The sequence below is a fragment of the Lagenorhynchus albirostris genome, chromosome 17 (assembly GCF_949774975.1).
Source record: "Lagenorhynchus albirostris chromosome 17, mLagAlb1.1, whole genome shotgun sequence".
NCBI lineage: Eukaryota > Metazoa > Chordata > Mammalia > Artiodactyla > Delphinidae > Lagenorhynchus > Lagenorhynchus albirostris.
In genome coordinates this window covers 46714965-46733330 of record NC_083111.1, presented here as the reverse complement: position 1 = coordinate 46733330, position 18366 = coordinate 46714965, and the positions used below count along the sequence as shown (strand labels likewise).

Here is an 18366-nt window from a genome sequence, read left to right as displayed (position 1 = left end):
GCGCGCCACCACGCCCCTACCCGACCCTCTGACCGCGCCCTCCCACTACCCCAAGTCCAGATCAGGATGCTAGCGCCGCGGAGCCGCTCTCGTAATCCCGCCCCTCGGATGGCCCCGGGGGCAGCTACCACTGCGAAACACGGAGGGCGGGGCGGGCCAGGCGGCTGGGAGGTGGTGGTGGGGGAGGATGTGAAAGGTCCCGGATGTTGCTGAACGGGAGCCCCTTCTAGAGGGAGTAACTGGCGCAGGCGCAGAAGGATCGCACGAAAAGCTACGGTGGGGGTGGGGAGAAATTTCCTCCTGGCTGGTTTAGAAGAGTGAGCCGGCGGAGGTAGCGGGGGGATCCGAAGGGAAGGCGAGTAAGGGGTGGGGGTATTGGTGGCCAGGAGAAAAAAAAAAAAAGAGCTTCCTGTTCAGGCGCACTCAGGACAGGAGTAGAAAAGCTGGAAACCGAGCGGGCTGGGGAGGAGTGTTGGGAACGGAGAGGACGCACGCTCCTCCGCTCGCCCTCTAGTGCGGGCGGGCAGGACGGCCCCGCGCTGGGGAGCGGCGGTTGCTCTGGGCCCCCTGAGCTGTGGGCACCAATCAACGGTTGCCATAGCAGCGTTTGACGTCATCGTGCGTGTGGCGCCCCTGCTGCCGGGGCTGGTGATTGGAGGAAACCCCGTGTCTGCGGAGCGGCTGTAGCCTGTGAGCAGCGAGATCCAGGGACAGAGTCTCAGCCTCGCCGCTGCCGCCCAGAGACCGCTGAGCCCCGTCCGTCCGTCGCCACCCACTCCGGACACAGGTAAGGGATCCGGCCGCCGCCGCCTCGCCCGGCTCCTTCCTGTCCCAGGCCAGCCTTCCGAAAGCGCGGGGGCCGTCCCCGCTCCGCATCCCTTCAGCCCCACTCGCCCGGCGGGAGCGGCGCTGGGCTGAGGCGGAGTCTCCTCAGGCGAAGACGGGCGGCGGCTTCTCTTCCGCTGGATTCGGGCGGGCGGCTAGCGGCTGCTTCGGGCTACTTGCTTCCGCATCGGCCGCGATGAGCGCCCGGCCCCGGTCCCGGCCCCCTCGGTGGGAAGGGCGCCCACACGCCAGATCCCCGGGACCCGCCCGGTCGCCGGTTCCCGGCCGGCCGAGGCACCGCCGGCTGCGATCCTTTGCCACCCGCGCCCCCGAAGCTCCCTTTTCAGCGCCTCCCCGCTGCTCGCTTCCGCCCGAGATAATGACTCGGCGGCTGCGGGCATTGCAGTGGCGCAGGTGAGGCCGCCCCCTCCCCGCCGCCTCCCCCCTCCCCTGCCTCTCCCGCCCGCTCCTCGGCGCAGCCTCCGCGCCCCGCGCTGCGGTGGCGGCACCCAGCCCTCCCCCACCCGGGTGGCGGCGCGGCGGGAGGCCCGGGCACCGGGCTGCGAGCCGAGGCGGCCCGGAAGCGCCCGCCAGGTAGACCTGGGCGAGGCCGCACTTCGGGCGAGTCGGTTCCGGGGTGGGGCTCGCCCGCGACCCAGAGCCGAATTTCCTGGGTTCCGCGGCGGGGGGACTTGAATATTCCTGGCGGGGTGGGGGATGGGCTGGCTTTCTATGTCCGGGTGGAGGGGGGCTGGAAACCCAGGTAGGGATGAGGATGGGGAAGACGGTGGGCCGCGCGTCTCGCTCGTTCCCGCGGGGGCTGGAACTGAAGGGTCCTGGTCTGAGTGTGTAGACGGGGACCCCGCTCTGCGGGGCGGGTGAGCCAGAGCATAACAGCCGGCGGTGGCCCTGCTCGCCTGGGTGTGGCTCGCCCCTCCCCCACCTGCCGCAGCTGTCGGGTCCCCGTAGACTAAGTGAGCACCCGCGGTGGCCGGTGGCGGACGGACGCCGGTGGGAGAGTGGGGTGTGTCCGCGGCCGGCTCGTCTGGTTCCGCTTCTGCGGGCGGCGCTGGCGTCGGTGCCCTCGGCGCGGGCGGCTCCCCTCCCCGGCTCGGGCGGGGGCGTGCGGCTCCTCCCTCCGGCCCCGGTGGGGGAATTAACACTCGGCAGTAGGTTGGGCTCCTTGACACAGATCCGCCATGACAAAGAGGGAGACTCGGGGACCGAGCGGAGGCACCAGCTTGGGCGGAGCCAAGGAGGGGGGTTGCGGATGGCGCGGACGGAAGGGTTTGCACTTTAAAGTCGCAGTCGGCCCGTTTTCGTTTCACCCACCTCGACGTCTTAGGCCGGCTAAGGGTTAAATGGGTGCGGCCAGTCCTTGGAGCGCTGGTTATTCTGAGAAACCTAATCCATTTCCCGCTTGCATCCGAGGAGTTGGGGAGAGAAACCTTTGTACTGGTCTTAGATAATTTTCATTAGAAGCAGCGTTAGTCCGAGAGCATTTTTGAGTTCCTAGGGGAGAAATTAGTAATTTCAAGAAAAGGGGAGAAATTAGTAATTTCAAGAAGAGGGGGGTGGGGAGGTTATGCGATCACAAATTTTAGTTTTCGCATTGAAACAGTCTAGTTCCCATTCAAGCTCGCTAATTGCTTGTTCAAACACAGAGGACCTGTGCCGATTTGGTTTTTTGAAACAAAAAGTATTGTGGGATTTCCCTGGGAAGGTAAAGAAAGGGAGTCATTTCCTGTAGTGAATGACAGTGACTCTTCTGTTCATCATAAATCCTGTACCCTGTGGGACCACTGTATGGGTTAGTATCTTTCTGTGCTGCTTTAGGACCTTTCAAAAGGATATATTAAGGAATAGTAAAACGGGGGAAATTGAAAAGTCGAAGGAGCTTTAAAATGAGAAAGAATTAGGAAGTTACGATATAAGGGCAGCTCGGGTGATAATGTATTCAATTAAATTTTGACTACTAGGAACAGTGCAGTAATTCTGCATTTAAACTGAACAGTGACATCAGAAACACTGGTGACACCGGGAAGCACTTAATAGATACATTTTAGTGCTCGCAGATAGTAAGAATCGAAGTTCCAGGATTCATGGGTGTTATTTTTAAGCCTGTGTGCATATAACAAGGTACAGATAAATGAAGCCTTAGGGTCAGTTATGTATTGATCCTTGGTGGTGGTTTTACATTCACAATATATTAAAACAAGCAGTTTGGTCATTTCTCCCAGAAAATTGGCATGCTACGATCAGCTGTTGCAAAGATCAGTGGACTTGGGGTGGGGGGGATACCAACTAAAATTTAAACCCTCCTGACAAGAGTAGCTATTACCAAAGTAAAAGGACATGAATTACATTCAACTGACAGGTATCGTGATTCTGGGAGTGTGATAGTGTAATGTTCTTCATAGGTGGTGTTTTCACTAAAAGCTGCTTAATTTTGGATTATTTAGTGATATTTGAAACTGGAGTTGAGATTTTGACCAAGTAAGATAACGGTTGGTTTTTAAGGCCGCCTCTTGGTGAATGTGCTTTAACCTTATGTGAAATAAGGATCCTGAACAAAGATGAGGTAATGTAATTTTAGTTTTGCTAAACCAGTGTTAATGGCTTTAAATGTACCCTCTGCATGCTGAGCATGCCAGTATTTTTTTTCTTAGCATTCTTTTGTGAGGCTGCATTAAATTTTTCGTGTAAAGAATCTTCCATAGGTAATTAGGTTTGAGGTGTTAACATAGCTTGTTTACAAAAGGTATAATTTTCAGTCTGTTTGTTTTAATGGAAAAAAAAATATCTAAATGCTACTTTTTTTTTTTTTCCCGGCAGAACATCCAGTCATGGATAAAAATGAGCTGGTGCAGAAGGCCAAACTGGCCGAGCAGGCTGAGCGGTATGACGACATGGCGGCCTGCATGAAGTCTGTAACTGAGCAAGGAGCTGAATTATCCAATGAGGAGAGGAATCTTCTCTCAGTTGCTTATAAAAATGTTGTAGGAGCCCGTAGGTCATCTTGGAGGGTCGTCTCAAGTATTGAGCAAAAGACGGAAGGTGCTGAGAAAAAACAGCAGATGGCTCGAGAATACAGAGAGAAAATTGAGACCGAGCTAAGAGATATCTGCAATGATGTACTGGTGAGAATCAAACCATTCAGTTTAGCGTCGCTATGATATAGAGTTCCTGTAATGCATATCAGTTAGGTTACTCTCAACTTTTTCTTTCTTTGGTTTTTCCTTTCCTTTTGCAAATGGGTTGTTCTAGATTTCCAAGTCTTTCAGGGTGTCATTACAAAAAGATGTTAAAACAGTTGTATAAGGTAAATGCAAAGATGATTATCAATCAGTTCAAATAGATTAGTAGTGTGTTTTGTTCTAATTGAAAAGGTAAAGTAATTGTATATCGTTTCAGTTATGGTTAGAATATTTGTAGTAGTTCTAGAGCTGATTTTCTTTAAAGTACGTATATGGATGCAGGAATTTTACATACCCTGTTTTAGGTGCGATGTAATAGGAGACTCACTGTAGACCTAGAAGCCTTCCCTGGATTAGCCACTATAATGTTAATGTAATGAGTCAGCCATGCGGAAAACTGGCTTCACAGTTGCTTTTGCCTCTTCCTGCGTTTAAGTGTTGGAGGTCTCAACTTTGAACACTGACAACCACAATAAAAGATTATGAAAAACTCAAGCTTGATTTTTCCAGGTTCATTCAAGAAGTATTTTAAGTATTCAGTATCTACTTGTTGAAGCACTGCTTCTCTAAATAGCTTAAAAGAATTGAACATTACATTTTGGTTAATTTTAAAATTTTCTTACAAATGATTTTCTGTGGCAGAAAAGTTTAAATCTGAGGATAAATTGGTAGACGATCCAACCATTTAGCATGTAACAACTTATATACACTAATACTTTCCCCTTTTAATGAACCATGGTTTTTGGAATAATATTTGAAGTGGGTTTTACTAAATGATTTCTCTTGTATTTCAGGACTTCAGGTTACACATTGGGTCTCAGTATGGCAGGGCTCTGGTATATAAAGGGATGCAATATCCCAATTCCTCTGAAAATCCAGCTGCACTACTTAATTATTTGAACCTTGTTTACGGAAGAACTACTATAATGAGCGATATAGGATTATTTCTCATGTTGTGGAGTTTGGAGTTTTTGTTAAAGTTATAATGGTATTACGATTCCTTTATACTAGTCTGAGACTAATGGAATATCTTCAGTTCCTAAATTATGAGTATTTTTCTTAAATGATGATTTTCTTTAGGCTATCTTTTTAAAGAACAATAATATTTTTTATCTTAACGTGGGCGCCAGTCTTCTTGTGTGGTATCTGTCTTGTGTGTGGTTTGTTTTTGATTGCTTACTTGAAATCTTTACATTGATAGCTATCATTCATTTCTAAGATGAGAAGGGAGTTCTGGCTTTTATTGATACTAAATGACAAATGCTCATCTTGTGGTTTGCTAAGGTAATAAGAATATTTAAAATTTGAAAATATGATGTTTTCCTATAATAAAAAACATGTTGGGCTTTTCCCACCTTGCTCTGTTTACTGATTAGCACCTGTGTACGTTACTGAGTTTTGTTCACTCTGATATTTTTCCTCCAATTATTACACCTAATAGATCAAATAATTTTTATTTTGGTTTCAAAGAGTTTGCTACAAGTTATAATTTCCCTTAAGACAAAAGTCAATTTTAGGAATAAGTGGGGGATGCAGTAACATTTACCCTCTACTTACAGCTTATTTGAGATTCCAGGTAGGTATCTGCATGTTTTCCACACAAGAAGTATAAAAGGTCCTGTCATTGTGAGGATTTTCCTAGGAAAAGACTATAGCAGTTTTAACTTTACTTCCCTTTGGTTTCCTTATCAAGGAAAAAAAATAGGATCCGTGGGTGAGAATAACTGGATTAATCTCTAAATAGCTTCTCCTTGTTATGATTATTAAGGGGTTTCATACTGGTCACTACCCATGTTCTCCTTCAGAATAGCACTGGCTTCTTACCGAGTCTAAACGAAATTTCCACTTCGAAAGTATAGATAAATGAAAGTTTATTTCCTTTATTATACAGAAGACTCAGAATCGTAAACAAGCTTTTGCTTCCAGCCTTAGTCTTTTCTAAAGTAAAGCTCCAGTAGTGATCTTTGCATGGCTCATGCCTCTTAACATATAGTAGATACTCAAGTATTTGTTAAGTAAATGAGCAAAAAGCCTTCTTTTGGAAAAGAGGATAATAGAACTAGGTCAGCAGCACTGCTAATTTTCCAAGGCCTTTTCTGTTTCAACTTGGGAAAATTCGATATTTACAGATACTGTGATTCGTTACAGGCAGGCTTCTTTCTTTCCCTGTCATCTTTTTTTCAGGCAGGTCATGTTGACTCTGGAAACATCTTGCATAAAATTCCTTTTCCCCTTTTTAGTAAAATGGAAGAGTAAAATATAGCAGAACTGTTATTTCTCCTAGAGAAAATAATTGTTTGAACTGATTTACTTGATGATTAATGAAAGTGTGCTTAATTATATCTCAATATCTTACTTATAAAAATATAACCAGTTATAATTTTTATTACTCTAGTTTTTTTCTGAACTTTGACTTTTAATTTGAGGAAAACAAGCAGGTAATTCCTTTTCAGAATTAACATTATTGGCTGGTGGCATCAGTGATGAACCAGACTTCATTGTTCTATTGAGTACCTGTATCATACTGGCTAAGAAAATATTCTCTTTCTTCCTACTAGGGGGAACTAACCTCCACGGTTCAAAGTTCTTCTGAAGAGCTCTTTAGTCCATTATTAGGTTACCGCCATTCTGGTTATGGGCACTTTATCAAGTGTTTGCTTAATTTATATCATTTACTTAAGCAGAGAAAGAGCAGTTTGCTTAATTTATATCATTTACTTAAGCAGAGAAAGAGCAGGGAACATGTTACTTTGGACAAAAGTTTTAGAGCATTACTGTGGAAAATGGTCACTGGCTTTATTCTTCACAGCATGGACTTCTCTTTATGCCAAAAAAATTGCAGTTTTCTTCCTTGTGTCGTTAAATTGTGAACTAATGTAGTCTGCCTTTTCTACCAGATCTTAGACCAAAAGCTCTCGTGTTCGTGGGGGAGGGGATCAACACCTCTTCTGTCTAAACTCAAAAGAAGCCAAAAAATTGGGTACTTTATCTGAACATGATGAAATGGAAAATGAAATGAGGATATGCATACTAGATTGAACCTAATTCAAACTCAAAGAAGAATGTAGTGTTGTAAAAAGAGCTCCAGGTTTTGAGTCAAACCAACTTTTTACCATTGAATAGCCGAGTGGCCTAAAGAAATCTTCCATCCCTCAGAGAAAACTGAGCTCAATTAAATGGGAATAATATCTACCCCATAGGGTTGTTGTGGAGAAAGAAAATCAGGTACTCTTAGTGCCCCAATTTATCTCAGTTTTGGGCTTCTGTTTAAAGCAGTGACAATAGTACAAACCTGCCTCTAATAATATAGAGGTCTCGTAACTCAGGAGTCCAAGAATTGTAATTAAAAGATCCAAGAAGCCTTAAAAGTTGTGTATTTTTCTAGGGCAGAGGGCCCGTACTGGCCAGCAAATTTTCAAAGGTTTCATTTAAAAATTGAAAGCCACTGGTATAAGGTAAAGAATGGCTTCCTTTCACAAATCAGTAAAATCATGAGTCTGCCATTTGTAACAGTTGGCAACAGTAGTTGTGTGATTCAGTTAACTTGACTGCGTTCCATTTTATTATGCTTCTCTACATTTTTAAGGTGTGGTTTTCAAGGTGTGGTTGCTGGGCACTGGGTTTTATCTCTAGCTCATGGAAATGCCATTAAGCAGGAGCAAGCTAGGAAACCAGGCAGCTTTGGGGTCCTTCCTAGTCTGAATATGTTAACACATTTTTGACCAGAGACAGATTTTGGCCACAGGCGTTAGTTTCTGCAGAAATCCCCTGGTCAATAATGTGTTAATATGTGTCTTAGGCTTTAAAAACTGCTATATAGAGTTTTAAGTTGAAAATCACTAGGCAGTTCACTTATTGGAATAAGGGCTTCTCAGAAGACTTCTGCAGTGTTATATTCATTTTCACTACTATATATATTTACATGTTTTTGTCAATAACTGTTTTTGGTATGTTTCAGAGTACAAAGACCTTATGTGACATAGCAGATAGCAACAGTCCCTTCCAGGAAGGAGTACATTTGATAGTCTTTTTGGGAATAAAATTCAGTAGTCTTTTTAAAAGAGTTTTCATGATAACCATTAAACATTGACCCTGGTGAGGTATTTTGTATATTTGGGAAGTCTGAGGTGTGTGAAGTGTAAATGAAAGAAAATAAAGGAACAAAGAAAGGAGAGGTAGATGTTAGCCGTTTGGTGGGAAGGGGAAGAATAACAGCTTGATCAAGAGCAACAGGTTACCTGTCCTTTTTTGGCATAGCAATACTTAGATAAGAATGAAGTCTTTCCTGCCTGTTCTAAGAGGAGATATAGATGACCTGGAGATGTTTAGTGATTAGATGAGCTGTGAAGATAGTTAAAAGTGAACTAAGAGGAAAAGATGAAAGGATTCAAAATTGGACTTAAAGCAAAAAACCTGAGTAATGGGCTTCCCTGGTGGCGCAGTGGTTGGGAGTCCGCCTGCCGATGCAGGGGACGCGGGTTCGTGCCCCGGTACGGGAAGATCCCACATGCCGTGGAGCGGCTGGGCCCGTGAGCCATGGCCGCTGAGCCTGCGCGTCCGGAGCCTGTGCTCCGCAACGGGAGAGGCCACAACAGTGAGAGGCCTGCGTACCGGGGGAAAAAAAAAAAACCTGAGTAAAATCTTAAAGTAGAGGAGGAACATGCACACTTATGCATCTAATCTGCCCAAGAAAGAGGAAGAAATTGTATTCAGCCCTAGCAGAGGCTTTTGAATTAGAAAGGAGGGAAAATAAAGCTACCTTAGAGTTGTAATAGCGTATGGAGAATAATTCTGATTTTCATTTTTTCTTCTAAAAACCCAACTTTATCAGTAAAGAAATCTTACTGGTAACACCTCAATAGTGGTACAGTAGGAAGACCCAAGTTAGTTGTTTAATTGGAAAGTGGTTCAAGTATGTGTTCATACTTGGTCTAAACATTTATTTTCAATTAAAACAGATGTGTATGTTCATTTGCCCATTGCTAATGTGGAGCTAAGACCTTTTCTTTGAATATGCATAGATCCACAGTATGGAAATAATTTACTAGACACCCCTAAAATAGATGCATCCTTTACAAAATGCTGTTTGAGTTTGCATAGCAGAGTGAGAACTTGAAAGCTAGAAGAATAATCAGTTCATAATCCTAGAAATATTTTTCTAATCTTTTAGTTTGAATAACCCAAGTGGTGTGCGTGTGTGTGTGACTCTCCTTTAAAAACTAGTCGTTTCGCGCATTCAGCTTAGTTTTCATAGGAACACTTCTTTTCATACTTATATTTCATAACACTTAAGTAACATACCATTTTAAGTAATTATAGCCAAGTATAATGGCATAGTTCGGGAAACAAATATGGGACTCTTAATAAGGCTATAACTGCTGATAGAAGCTGAAGGGAGTTCCAGAGAGTAGCCGAAAAACTTATCTGAAGTATTTAGCCCAAAGTCATGGGCATGATTGATGTTTACTTAGGAATGAAAGGCCTAATGTAAAGCCAGTCTATTAGGTAAGTAGGATTTGGTTAATCCAGCAAATTAAGTGATGGTTCATTCTATCAGAACAGTAGGTGGGAACATTGCTTTATTTAAAAGCCTTTTCCAATAATTTTGCAAGAGATTAGGAGAGAGAGGGGTACTGGTTAGATCATGAAGGGTCTACTATGTTATAAATTAAGGAATGTGGGACTTAATGGCCGTATGAAACAGGCAAAGGAAGTGACACCAGATTTTGCCAAAACAAGGTGTGTTGATAGACATGCAAAAATAATTCTGCTCTTATAAAGAAAATCAGAGCTTTTGATTTGACCATTTTTTTGGATTTCTGATCATCCAGTTCTGTTCTTTGGACTAACTTTCTCCTTTTACTAATGTCAGAAATAGATTCTCAGTGCCCTCCATCATAGTTTATCACATTCATATATTAACCTTGGGGTTTTTTTTTGGAATTGGGGCTTTAACCTGTGAAAGACAGGGTTTTTTTTTTTCCCCCATGAATATATTACCTATTTTCATATCTGATGACTGGTTCTACCACGTAGAGGGAGCCCAGTATGTGAAATAGTTCTTCATTTATAATATTAAATGTTATTGGACCATTTAGATTAATTTGACCACAAGTTTTTTATTCCAAAATAGGTGATCTTTGACACATTTATATTGAAGAACATTTGTGTGTATGAGAAATTTTTTAAAAGTCAAAATTATGGGTGTTCTGATGTCAGCTAAGTTAAAAATTAATGTAGTCCATTGCAATTCTATTAAGCATTAGAATTTTTTTTCTAGAATTCCTGAGATATTCCTCTTGTGATTTCATCCTGGTTTCCATAGCTCTTTTTTTTATTATGGTTTTACATTGAGAATAAACACTGCTCTTTAGAGGATTTAGAATTGCTGTCAATTTCAGCGTGCTACAAGCAAGAGTTCATCTTCCTTTTGAAACTACCTGTCCTTTCTAGCCTCTTAATTTTTAGCACATTTTCTAGACTTAATCAAAATGACATCTTGGACTCAACTTTGACTTCATTTTCTGATTGCAAGTTATTGCTGTGTTGCCTACATCATAGGTTCTCAACCGTTTACATTGTTGATACTCATTTGTATGATGCACTCCCGTGGGTAGTACCCAGGATTATTTGCCATTGCCATTGTACTAGTTAGTAGTAGTTCTGCCCCTTACTCTCCCACTCAGAAGCATATTGGCAAGAAAGTGATGGTGTGAGGAAGGGTAAACTTGACCTAATTTTAATGGACAGAAGCTAAATTGTAAACCTTTTACAGCTAGTGGTGGTCATTCACTCGGACTTGCTATCTTTACTGTTCTTTTCCCGGTTCTATGCTATATACAGACAGCTCTTACTCTTCTTACCGTTTTATAAAACAGTGCTTTCCTTCTGTTCATTTGCTCCATCTTTGCCAGAATACCCTCTATAACGCCTTCAGCTCTAGTTTGGTCTTCTTACTTTCCCTGACACAAGCCACTGCTGATTCCCATCTTTATGGCCCGAGGGTTTCCTGAGGGTTTCATTACTCTGATTTGTAACTTATTTATTTATTTATTTTGCGCTCACGGGCCCAGCTGCTCCGCAGCATGTGGGATCTTCCCGGACCGGGGCACGAACTCGCGTCCCCTGCATCGGCAGGCGGACTCTCAACCACTGTGCCACCAGGGAAGCCCTGTAACTTATTTTAATTTTGATATCCATGTTGTTTTTGAACTTAAGAAGATTGGCTCTATTTCTTTATTCCCCTTAAAAACAGGACCATTGACATTTGTGGTATTTAATATGTAAAGTATGCTGAAGGAATGATACGCTTAATATTTAGGTGGCACAAATTTGAATTTGGCTTGGGAGAAATGGCATGCTTAGCCACCACATTCTTATCAGTTCCCATTGTACCAAGTACATTTCTTTGCAACAGGTCATTCTCCTTTATTCTCTAGTGAGCATTTCCCTATAATGATGAAACCTTGTATCTGTAAAAATTGCTATGCAGTAGCAGTTGTCGTTTGTCACTGATATAATTTTGCATTTTCTGGTAAGGTATAATGTGACATAAGTAGTGATGTAGTATTAAATAGTCTTATATCTTGGCAGATTTCACTAATGTTTTTCTGGTGACGTTAGTTTGCTATAGTGTGGATCTTGGGGGCAACAAAGCATGGTTGAATATATCTGACTTCTACCAGTATGGTCCTGTTGTATGGCACATTCATGTTTGTTTGTATTGGAATAGATAACTAAAAGGTTTCAGCATATAAGCTTTTTCTTTCTTTCAACAGAATTTGTGAGTTTTCTTCCCTTCTCCCCCAAATAAAAATACAGTTACGATGGTATTAACTACAGGTAGGATGGCAAAGTAAGAATGTAATGACAGTCAGTCAAATGTTAATCTATAGAGTTAAGTAAGTCAAACTAAGATTTGTCCAATTGGTTGACTTGTATGCATGTTCATTCTTTTAAGACCTAGAAAAGGTGCAGTTTTTGTTGTAGGAATTTCATTTATTTGAATTGCTTAATGAGTTGGACATCATTAGAGAAGTTAGAAATGTTTTAGTGGAGGTTAACTTCCATCTCGCAAACAAATTCCAGGATCTACGAGTTTTTTTAAATTAGCGGTATTACCAGGGAACCCAGTGGTGAGTTGAATGTTTCTCATCTAAGTGATTAAATACAAATGCTTTTCTGAGACAGACCTATTTCTCTTGTTGATCCAAGACTCATGAATTGTCAACTCATAATTATTTTTGCCCCTTAAAACAACATACATTAAACACCATTGCCCAGAATTTCAAAGGAATACTTGGACCACATTCAACCAAGGGAAACGTGATGAAAATCCTACTCAAAACACATTACCTTTAAAATGTGATTCTGGGAAATTGACAGTTGAGGACAGTGTATAGGTAGGCAGTAGTATTCTTAGAACAAGCAAATTCTTAAGTCAGTAATTTGATGAGTATTTTACTACGGTGTTTAGAAGATGTTTGGAAATGACATCAAATGGATCATAACACTTTGTTAACAGTAATGACTTTTCCCTTCAGTTTACCATTTGATAGTTTCCATCTGATAAGAGAGGATTATCATCAGACTTAAATTTAATTGGGTCATAGGGATAAGACTTGAAGAATAATCTTACGAATATTTCTAAAAAATAAACTATAATGTGTGCTGCTTTACTTTAAAGGGGTGATAAAACCTAGCACAGACTATGCAGACTTTTGGTGTTTGAATTTTTAAAATTCATTTTATGACTCTGGGCAGGTATTACATCTCTGTGACTCTTATTTCCACATCTGCAAAATGGAAATAATAATAGCATCTACCTCTAGGATATTTTATATAGAGTTAATACATCCCCGTGGTAATAGTAGATAGCAAATATACTGCTTACCTTCTTTTGTGCTTCTTTGATATCACTTCATTGTGGCTTGATTTATTAATTTTGGATTAAATTTAAGAGAATTTTAATAAACTGCTTAAACTTTAAATTTAATATTTATTGATTACTTGCTACTTTATAAGCCCTGTGCATAAAGAAAAACATAATAAATATAAAAAGCCTCTGCTCATAAAAAGAATCTCAACAGCCTAGAGGGGAAAGTACTGTGTGTTGGTCAAATTCAGAAGAGCTGGTCTTCAACCTTCTTTTTTAAAAGTGGCTGATAATCTGGTCCCACTAAGGAATTATACACAACACACAATGTGCATGTGCAAGTTTTAAAAAGCACTATAAAAAATGAGGTTTTTAAAACAAAAAGTGCTTTGTGATGGAAATATTGGGAAATGGGGCCTTGATTGGTGAGAAACTTCAACCCAAGTAGGTCAACATTAATGCTAGCTCTGAGAAAGGCTCTGGGGAAGGGGACCCTAGTGTCAGACAGTTTTAGCAGTTATCACTCAATGCTCAATAATTTCTTTTTGGTACTTTTCACCATCTTTTAATCTTTAGGAGGTACATTTCGAATATGACTAAAATACTAATTTAAAAAAAAAACATTTTAGAACACACCAGGCTTTCTATCAGCATTGAGTTTTTATGTGGTTGTCTTTTGTTTCGTTTTTGGTAAGAATCAGGGAGCCAAACTACTCTGGCTTTTTAACAGGAATTAAAATGAAATTTTAGGCTGGTTTCAACATTCCTTAAACACCATAGAATAATATATCTTGGCTTTATCAAATTCCTTGTTGCTATTTTAAAAGTTAGATGGTGCAGATTTGCCATCTATTTCTTATTAGTGGAAAATGCATTCAGTTAAGTGACTGGTCAGAGTCCTCTATGGTTTCATCCTTGAAGTTAAGAAGCTCTGTCCCTTCATATCTATATGACTTTATCATTTATAGAATACCTAAAATTTTACTGTGTGCCAACATTACACAGAAAGTCTTCAAATACGTACCAAATTAGTTCTTGACACCATCTAATTCATTAGCAGTTTTGGTGGAGCAACTGGTGGAGTTGCAATTGAAAGAAAGGAAAGCAATGCAGCCACAAGAGGGAGTAAGAGAATAATTTCTAAATTGATGGGCCTTCGTTGCAATGAAAATAGCTGCTTGCCTTTTAGAATTTTGAGACTTTAGGAATGATAAAAGTCTCAGGGGCTCTACAGAATAAAGTGAAAGTTCTGGGAAAATTCTCTGTGCACAAGGGAATTGTGCAGGACCAGAATTGTGAACTTCTCCGTTGTGCTATAGAATTTGAATTAAACTTCATATTGGGGATATTATTTAAAATGACATTTGTGGGGCTTTTGAGTTTTTTAATTGAATAATAAATTGGGAGGTGAATTTTATAGAATCATTGGATTTGGGGCTTGAAGGAGCATCTACCCTAGCTTTTTCATTTTCACAGATCAAGAAGCTGAAGCAAAATAAGACTTTGTCCAGTTGCATGACCTGTATGCTTGTTTGTTAATCTAGGAGAGATCCTGTTGCATTTAATTTACGAGGAGTACCCAATTTTTGTTGCATTGGAATTTCATGTATTTGAATTGTTTAATGAGTTGGACATTAGAGAAGTTAGAAGTGTTTTTTAGAGAAGGTTAAATCCCATCTTATAACTGGAAAAATTACCACTTTGTTTAAGTGATGGCTTTAGTTTTAGACTATATTTTAGGGTTCTGTACTTAAAATGAAAATAGCAAGAATCACACTTGAGGGCCTTGTGCCTCAAGTTCTTGGCACCTTTTCCCTTTTAGCCATCGGCATTTTTTGTGCCTGATTGGTATGAAAGCGCACTATCTATATCCTGGCCTCTTTTCCTTTGTGTTCAGGGAAGAGGGCCATGATAGTACAGTCTAAAACAGAGCAATGGGTTGTAGAGGCTTGGTCTTCCCTGTGCACACATCTGGTGAAATCAAGTCAAAGGAGACACTTGCCCAGCTATGTTTTCAAATTGCAGTCCGTAAATGTCTCATTAGAGGTTGATTCTTTTGCTTTATTATTCTGGGACTATTTACTGTTTGCTTAGTGACTTTTTAATGTATATTAATTAATGGAAATTGAATTTAACAGTATAACCAATTGTTGGAATACTCTCCAAGACAAAGTGGGAACCTCCTCTCCACCCCTCATTTTAATTTGCAAACACATCACTTATTTTTGTGACATTTTTTTCTCCTAAATACAAGTTGTACCAGGCCAATAAGGAAATTTGAAAAACATAGATGAGCACATAAAGGGTATAGGAGTGGAGAACAGAACTCACTGATAATGTCGTCTTCCAGAAATAGTCATTTTTTTTAATCACTTTAAAAAAATTATTTATTTATTTTTGGCTGCACTGCATCTTCGTTGTTGACGGGCTTTGTCTAGTTACGGCGAGCGGGGGCTACTCTTCGTTGTGGTGCACGGGCTTCTTATTGTGGTGGCTTCTCTTGTTGTGGAGGACGGACTCTAGGCGTGCAGGCTCAGTAGTTGTGGCTCAGTAGGCTCTAGAGCGCAGGCTCAGTAGTTACAGGGCTTAGTTGCTCTGCCACATGTGGGGATCTTCCCAGACCAGGGCTTGAACCCATGTCCCCTGCACTGGCAGGCGGGTTCTTAACCACTGCCCCACCAGGGAAGTCCCCTAGAAATAGTCACTATTAAGAAGGTTTTTCTTTAAAACTTACTTTTATATAAGTGTAGTATTAAGTAACCAAAAGTGAAAATAGCCTCTTCTACATATGGTAATTAAACTGCCTTTCTAACCATTTATTTTTTAACTTTTTATTTTGAAATAAGTTCAAATTTTCCCGTATACCCTTTACCTGATTCCCTAAATGTTAACATGTGTAACTACAGTATAATGATCAAAATCAATAAATTAATAAAATAATGGATAAAATAAACTATTATATAACCTATAGCAGTTACAAATTATACCACTATAATTGCCTAATTCTGGTCCAGAATTCAATCCAGGATCACAGTTTGCATTTCATTGTCATGTCTCCTTACTCTTCTTTAATCTGGATCAGTTTTTCAGTCCTTGCCTTTTGCCACTTTTTTCAAGAGTACTGGCCAGTTGTTTTGTAGAATATCCCTCAGTTTGGATTTGTCTGGTGATCCCTCATGAGTAAACTCAGATTGTGCATTTTGGGGAAGAATTCCTGGAAATGATATTGTGCCCTCCTTGGTGCATCATATTAGGAGACACATGTTGTTCTGTTACCAAACCATTATCTTTAGGTAGGACATTATATTTTCTAACTTAAACAGCAGGGAGGACTTCTAAAAACACCCTGTGGTGCAAAAGTATCAATTTTTTTTTAAGATAGATGCCCCATAAGTATGATTACTTTATCAAAGGTTAGAACTAAGTATAGTTTGCCAAAGTCCTTTTTAAATGGGTTATGCAATTTTATAATGAATGGATTACTCTTTTGAAAGGGGGAAAAATTCCAGCTCTATAACTTGTGATTTTCCTTTGAAATACATTTTCATTACTTGGCTTCATGTATTCTAATTGACAAGCTAAATCACAGCCACTAGCCCAGTGATTTAATTTGCATAGTAGCAGGTGGTCATTCTTTAGGGCTGAAATAAATATATAAATGGTTTACAATGAGTTCTTGTTAATTTTTTAAAGTTTAGTCTAAGGACCCTTACTCTCTACATTGTCTGATTCCCATTTAAGAAAAAAAGGAAAGGACAAGTGAGGAATGGTGGGGGGCGGGACGTGTTCAGTGCGTTAGAGAAGCTTTCCTGGGGTGAAATTTAGAAGGAAGGTTTTGAAATGAATGCTACTGTGAAACACAAGAAAATCGAATGAGGAGGTGTCATGATTTTTGTTTGAAACTCCCATCACTCCTCTTGGTGGCAGAGTTGTAGTACCAAAATCTAGGTGTCCTGACTTGCAAAGAAATTTACTCTACCTTGCTGCTTCGAACTGTTCTCCCACCCTATCTCTGGTGAAGCTTTGTAGTTGTTTGTCTCCCTTAGTTGCCCCCTCCAGAGGCATTACATAGTACCTGGCGCTTATCCAAGGGTCCTGAAAGCATATTAGGGTATGCTTTGGCTGCCCTTTGGCTGCTGTTTCTGAATATATGTGCTTAGTACAGCACCCAAACACCTGTCATTTTTGAGCAATTTCTAGGTCTTTAAAGAATCAGAACATTGTTCCTTTTTGAGCAAAATATTCATTATCTAACCTACAATATCAACCTCAATTTTTACTACATTTTATCTTAACTATATATTTAGAAGTTTGGTAAGATGATGAACTTTTGATAGTCTTGATGTTAGGCTTTTCTCCTTTAAGATTGTTCTAAGTTTCCTCTGCTATATTTAAATGAAGCAGTTCAAATTAGTCTACAAATTCGGCCTGGGGATTTGATGTTTGAGTGCCTAATATGTGCAAAACGTTTGTCTTTAAGGAGCCTATAAGTAGATTAAGAATACGTATGTGAAAAGTCAAAGGTGCAAAATCATAATTATTTTAAATTACACTTGCTCTGGATAACATGTTGCAGAGCATAGGATATAAAGTTCAAAAAACAAAACTCTTCTGATGTCATCCCACTTCCTCAGAGGTAATGTCTAATCTTTTTTGTATCCTCCTGGGAACTTGCAGTGCCCACTCAAACAGTTCTGTCCTTGAAGAATATACACAGGTAGGATCATATACAAACTATTCTGTAAGTTGAACCCACACACTTTGTTGTGTATCTTATGCTTCATTCCATACTGGCACTTACCGCGTTCTTTTTAACGTCGGTATAGTGTTTGATGAGTGTAGCAATTTATTTAGCTAGTCCATTGTTGATATTGACAGAAATTGGGATATTTCCTTTTGTTTTTCCTTCAGTTGAAAGCTCTTCAGACCTGAGAGGTACAGAAAATGTAGACTAAACTGAATATTTTTGAGAATTGGCTTGAGGGAAGAACATAGTGTTAGAGCTGGGTATATTGAAAGGTGAATGGTACAGATTACTTTAAGTGAGTCAACAGTTCTTAGAGTGATCTGTGGACCCCTGGGAGTCCTGCTGGGGGGAGATTCATGAGGTCACACCTATTTTCTGTCTCTTTTACAGATGAGAAACCTGAGGCCCAGAGAAATTTCAGAACTTCATCAAGTTGACATAGCTAGTAAGCAGTGAACTGGGATTTGAACATAGGTAGTAAGCAGTGTAAGCTTGTGCCTTTTACAAGTCTGCTGTAAGAAGAACAAGTACTAACAGAAAATGTTTCCTTTATCTTATGTACTTTGATATAATTTAATCCTGTAGGTTTTGTTTTTGTTTTGCTGTAATTACTTCAGTGTATTCCTTCATCAGAACCTTCAGGAGGCACCACAAAACCAGGTGGGAAAGCCCAGAGCTCAGCATGTCCCCGCCCTCTTTAATCTTGTGTTTTTAAATGAAAG

The 18366-nt window shown here is 40.6% G+C and overlaps 1 protein-coding gene across 3 annotated transcripts in view; it reads left to right on the top strand.

Annotated features, from left to right (window-relative positions):
* The first annotated feature begins 416 nt into the window (after positions 1 to 416).
* The window catches only part of YWHAZ (tyrosine 3-monooxygenase/tryptophan 5-monooxygenase activation protein zeta), a 32387-nt gene continuing 14437 nt past the window's right edge, over positions 417 to 18366 (top strand). Inside the window, exons 1-2 of one of the 3 annotated variants that reach the window (XM_060127287.1) lie at positions 417 to 787; positions 3661 to 3965. In XM_060127287.1, the coding sequence (XP_059983270.1) occupies positions 3672 to 3965 (294 nt within the window). In that variant the 5' untranslated portion in view covers positions 417 to 787; positions 3661 to 3671. Of the gene's footprint in view, positions 788 to 981; positions 1120 to 2477; positions 2636 to 3660; positions 3966 to 18366 lie in introns of those variants that run through there. The other 2 variants (XM_060127288.1, XM_060127286.1) reach the window with 2 other exon arrangements.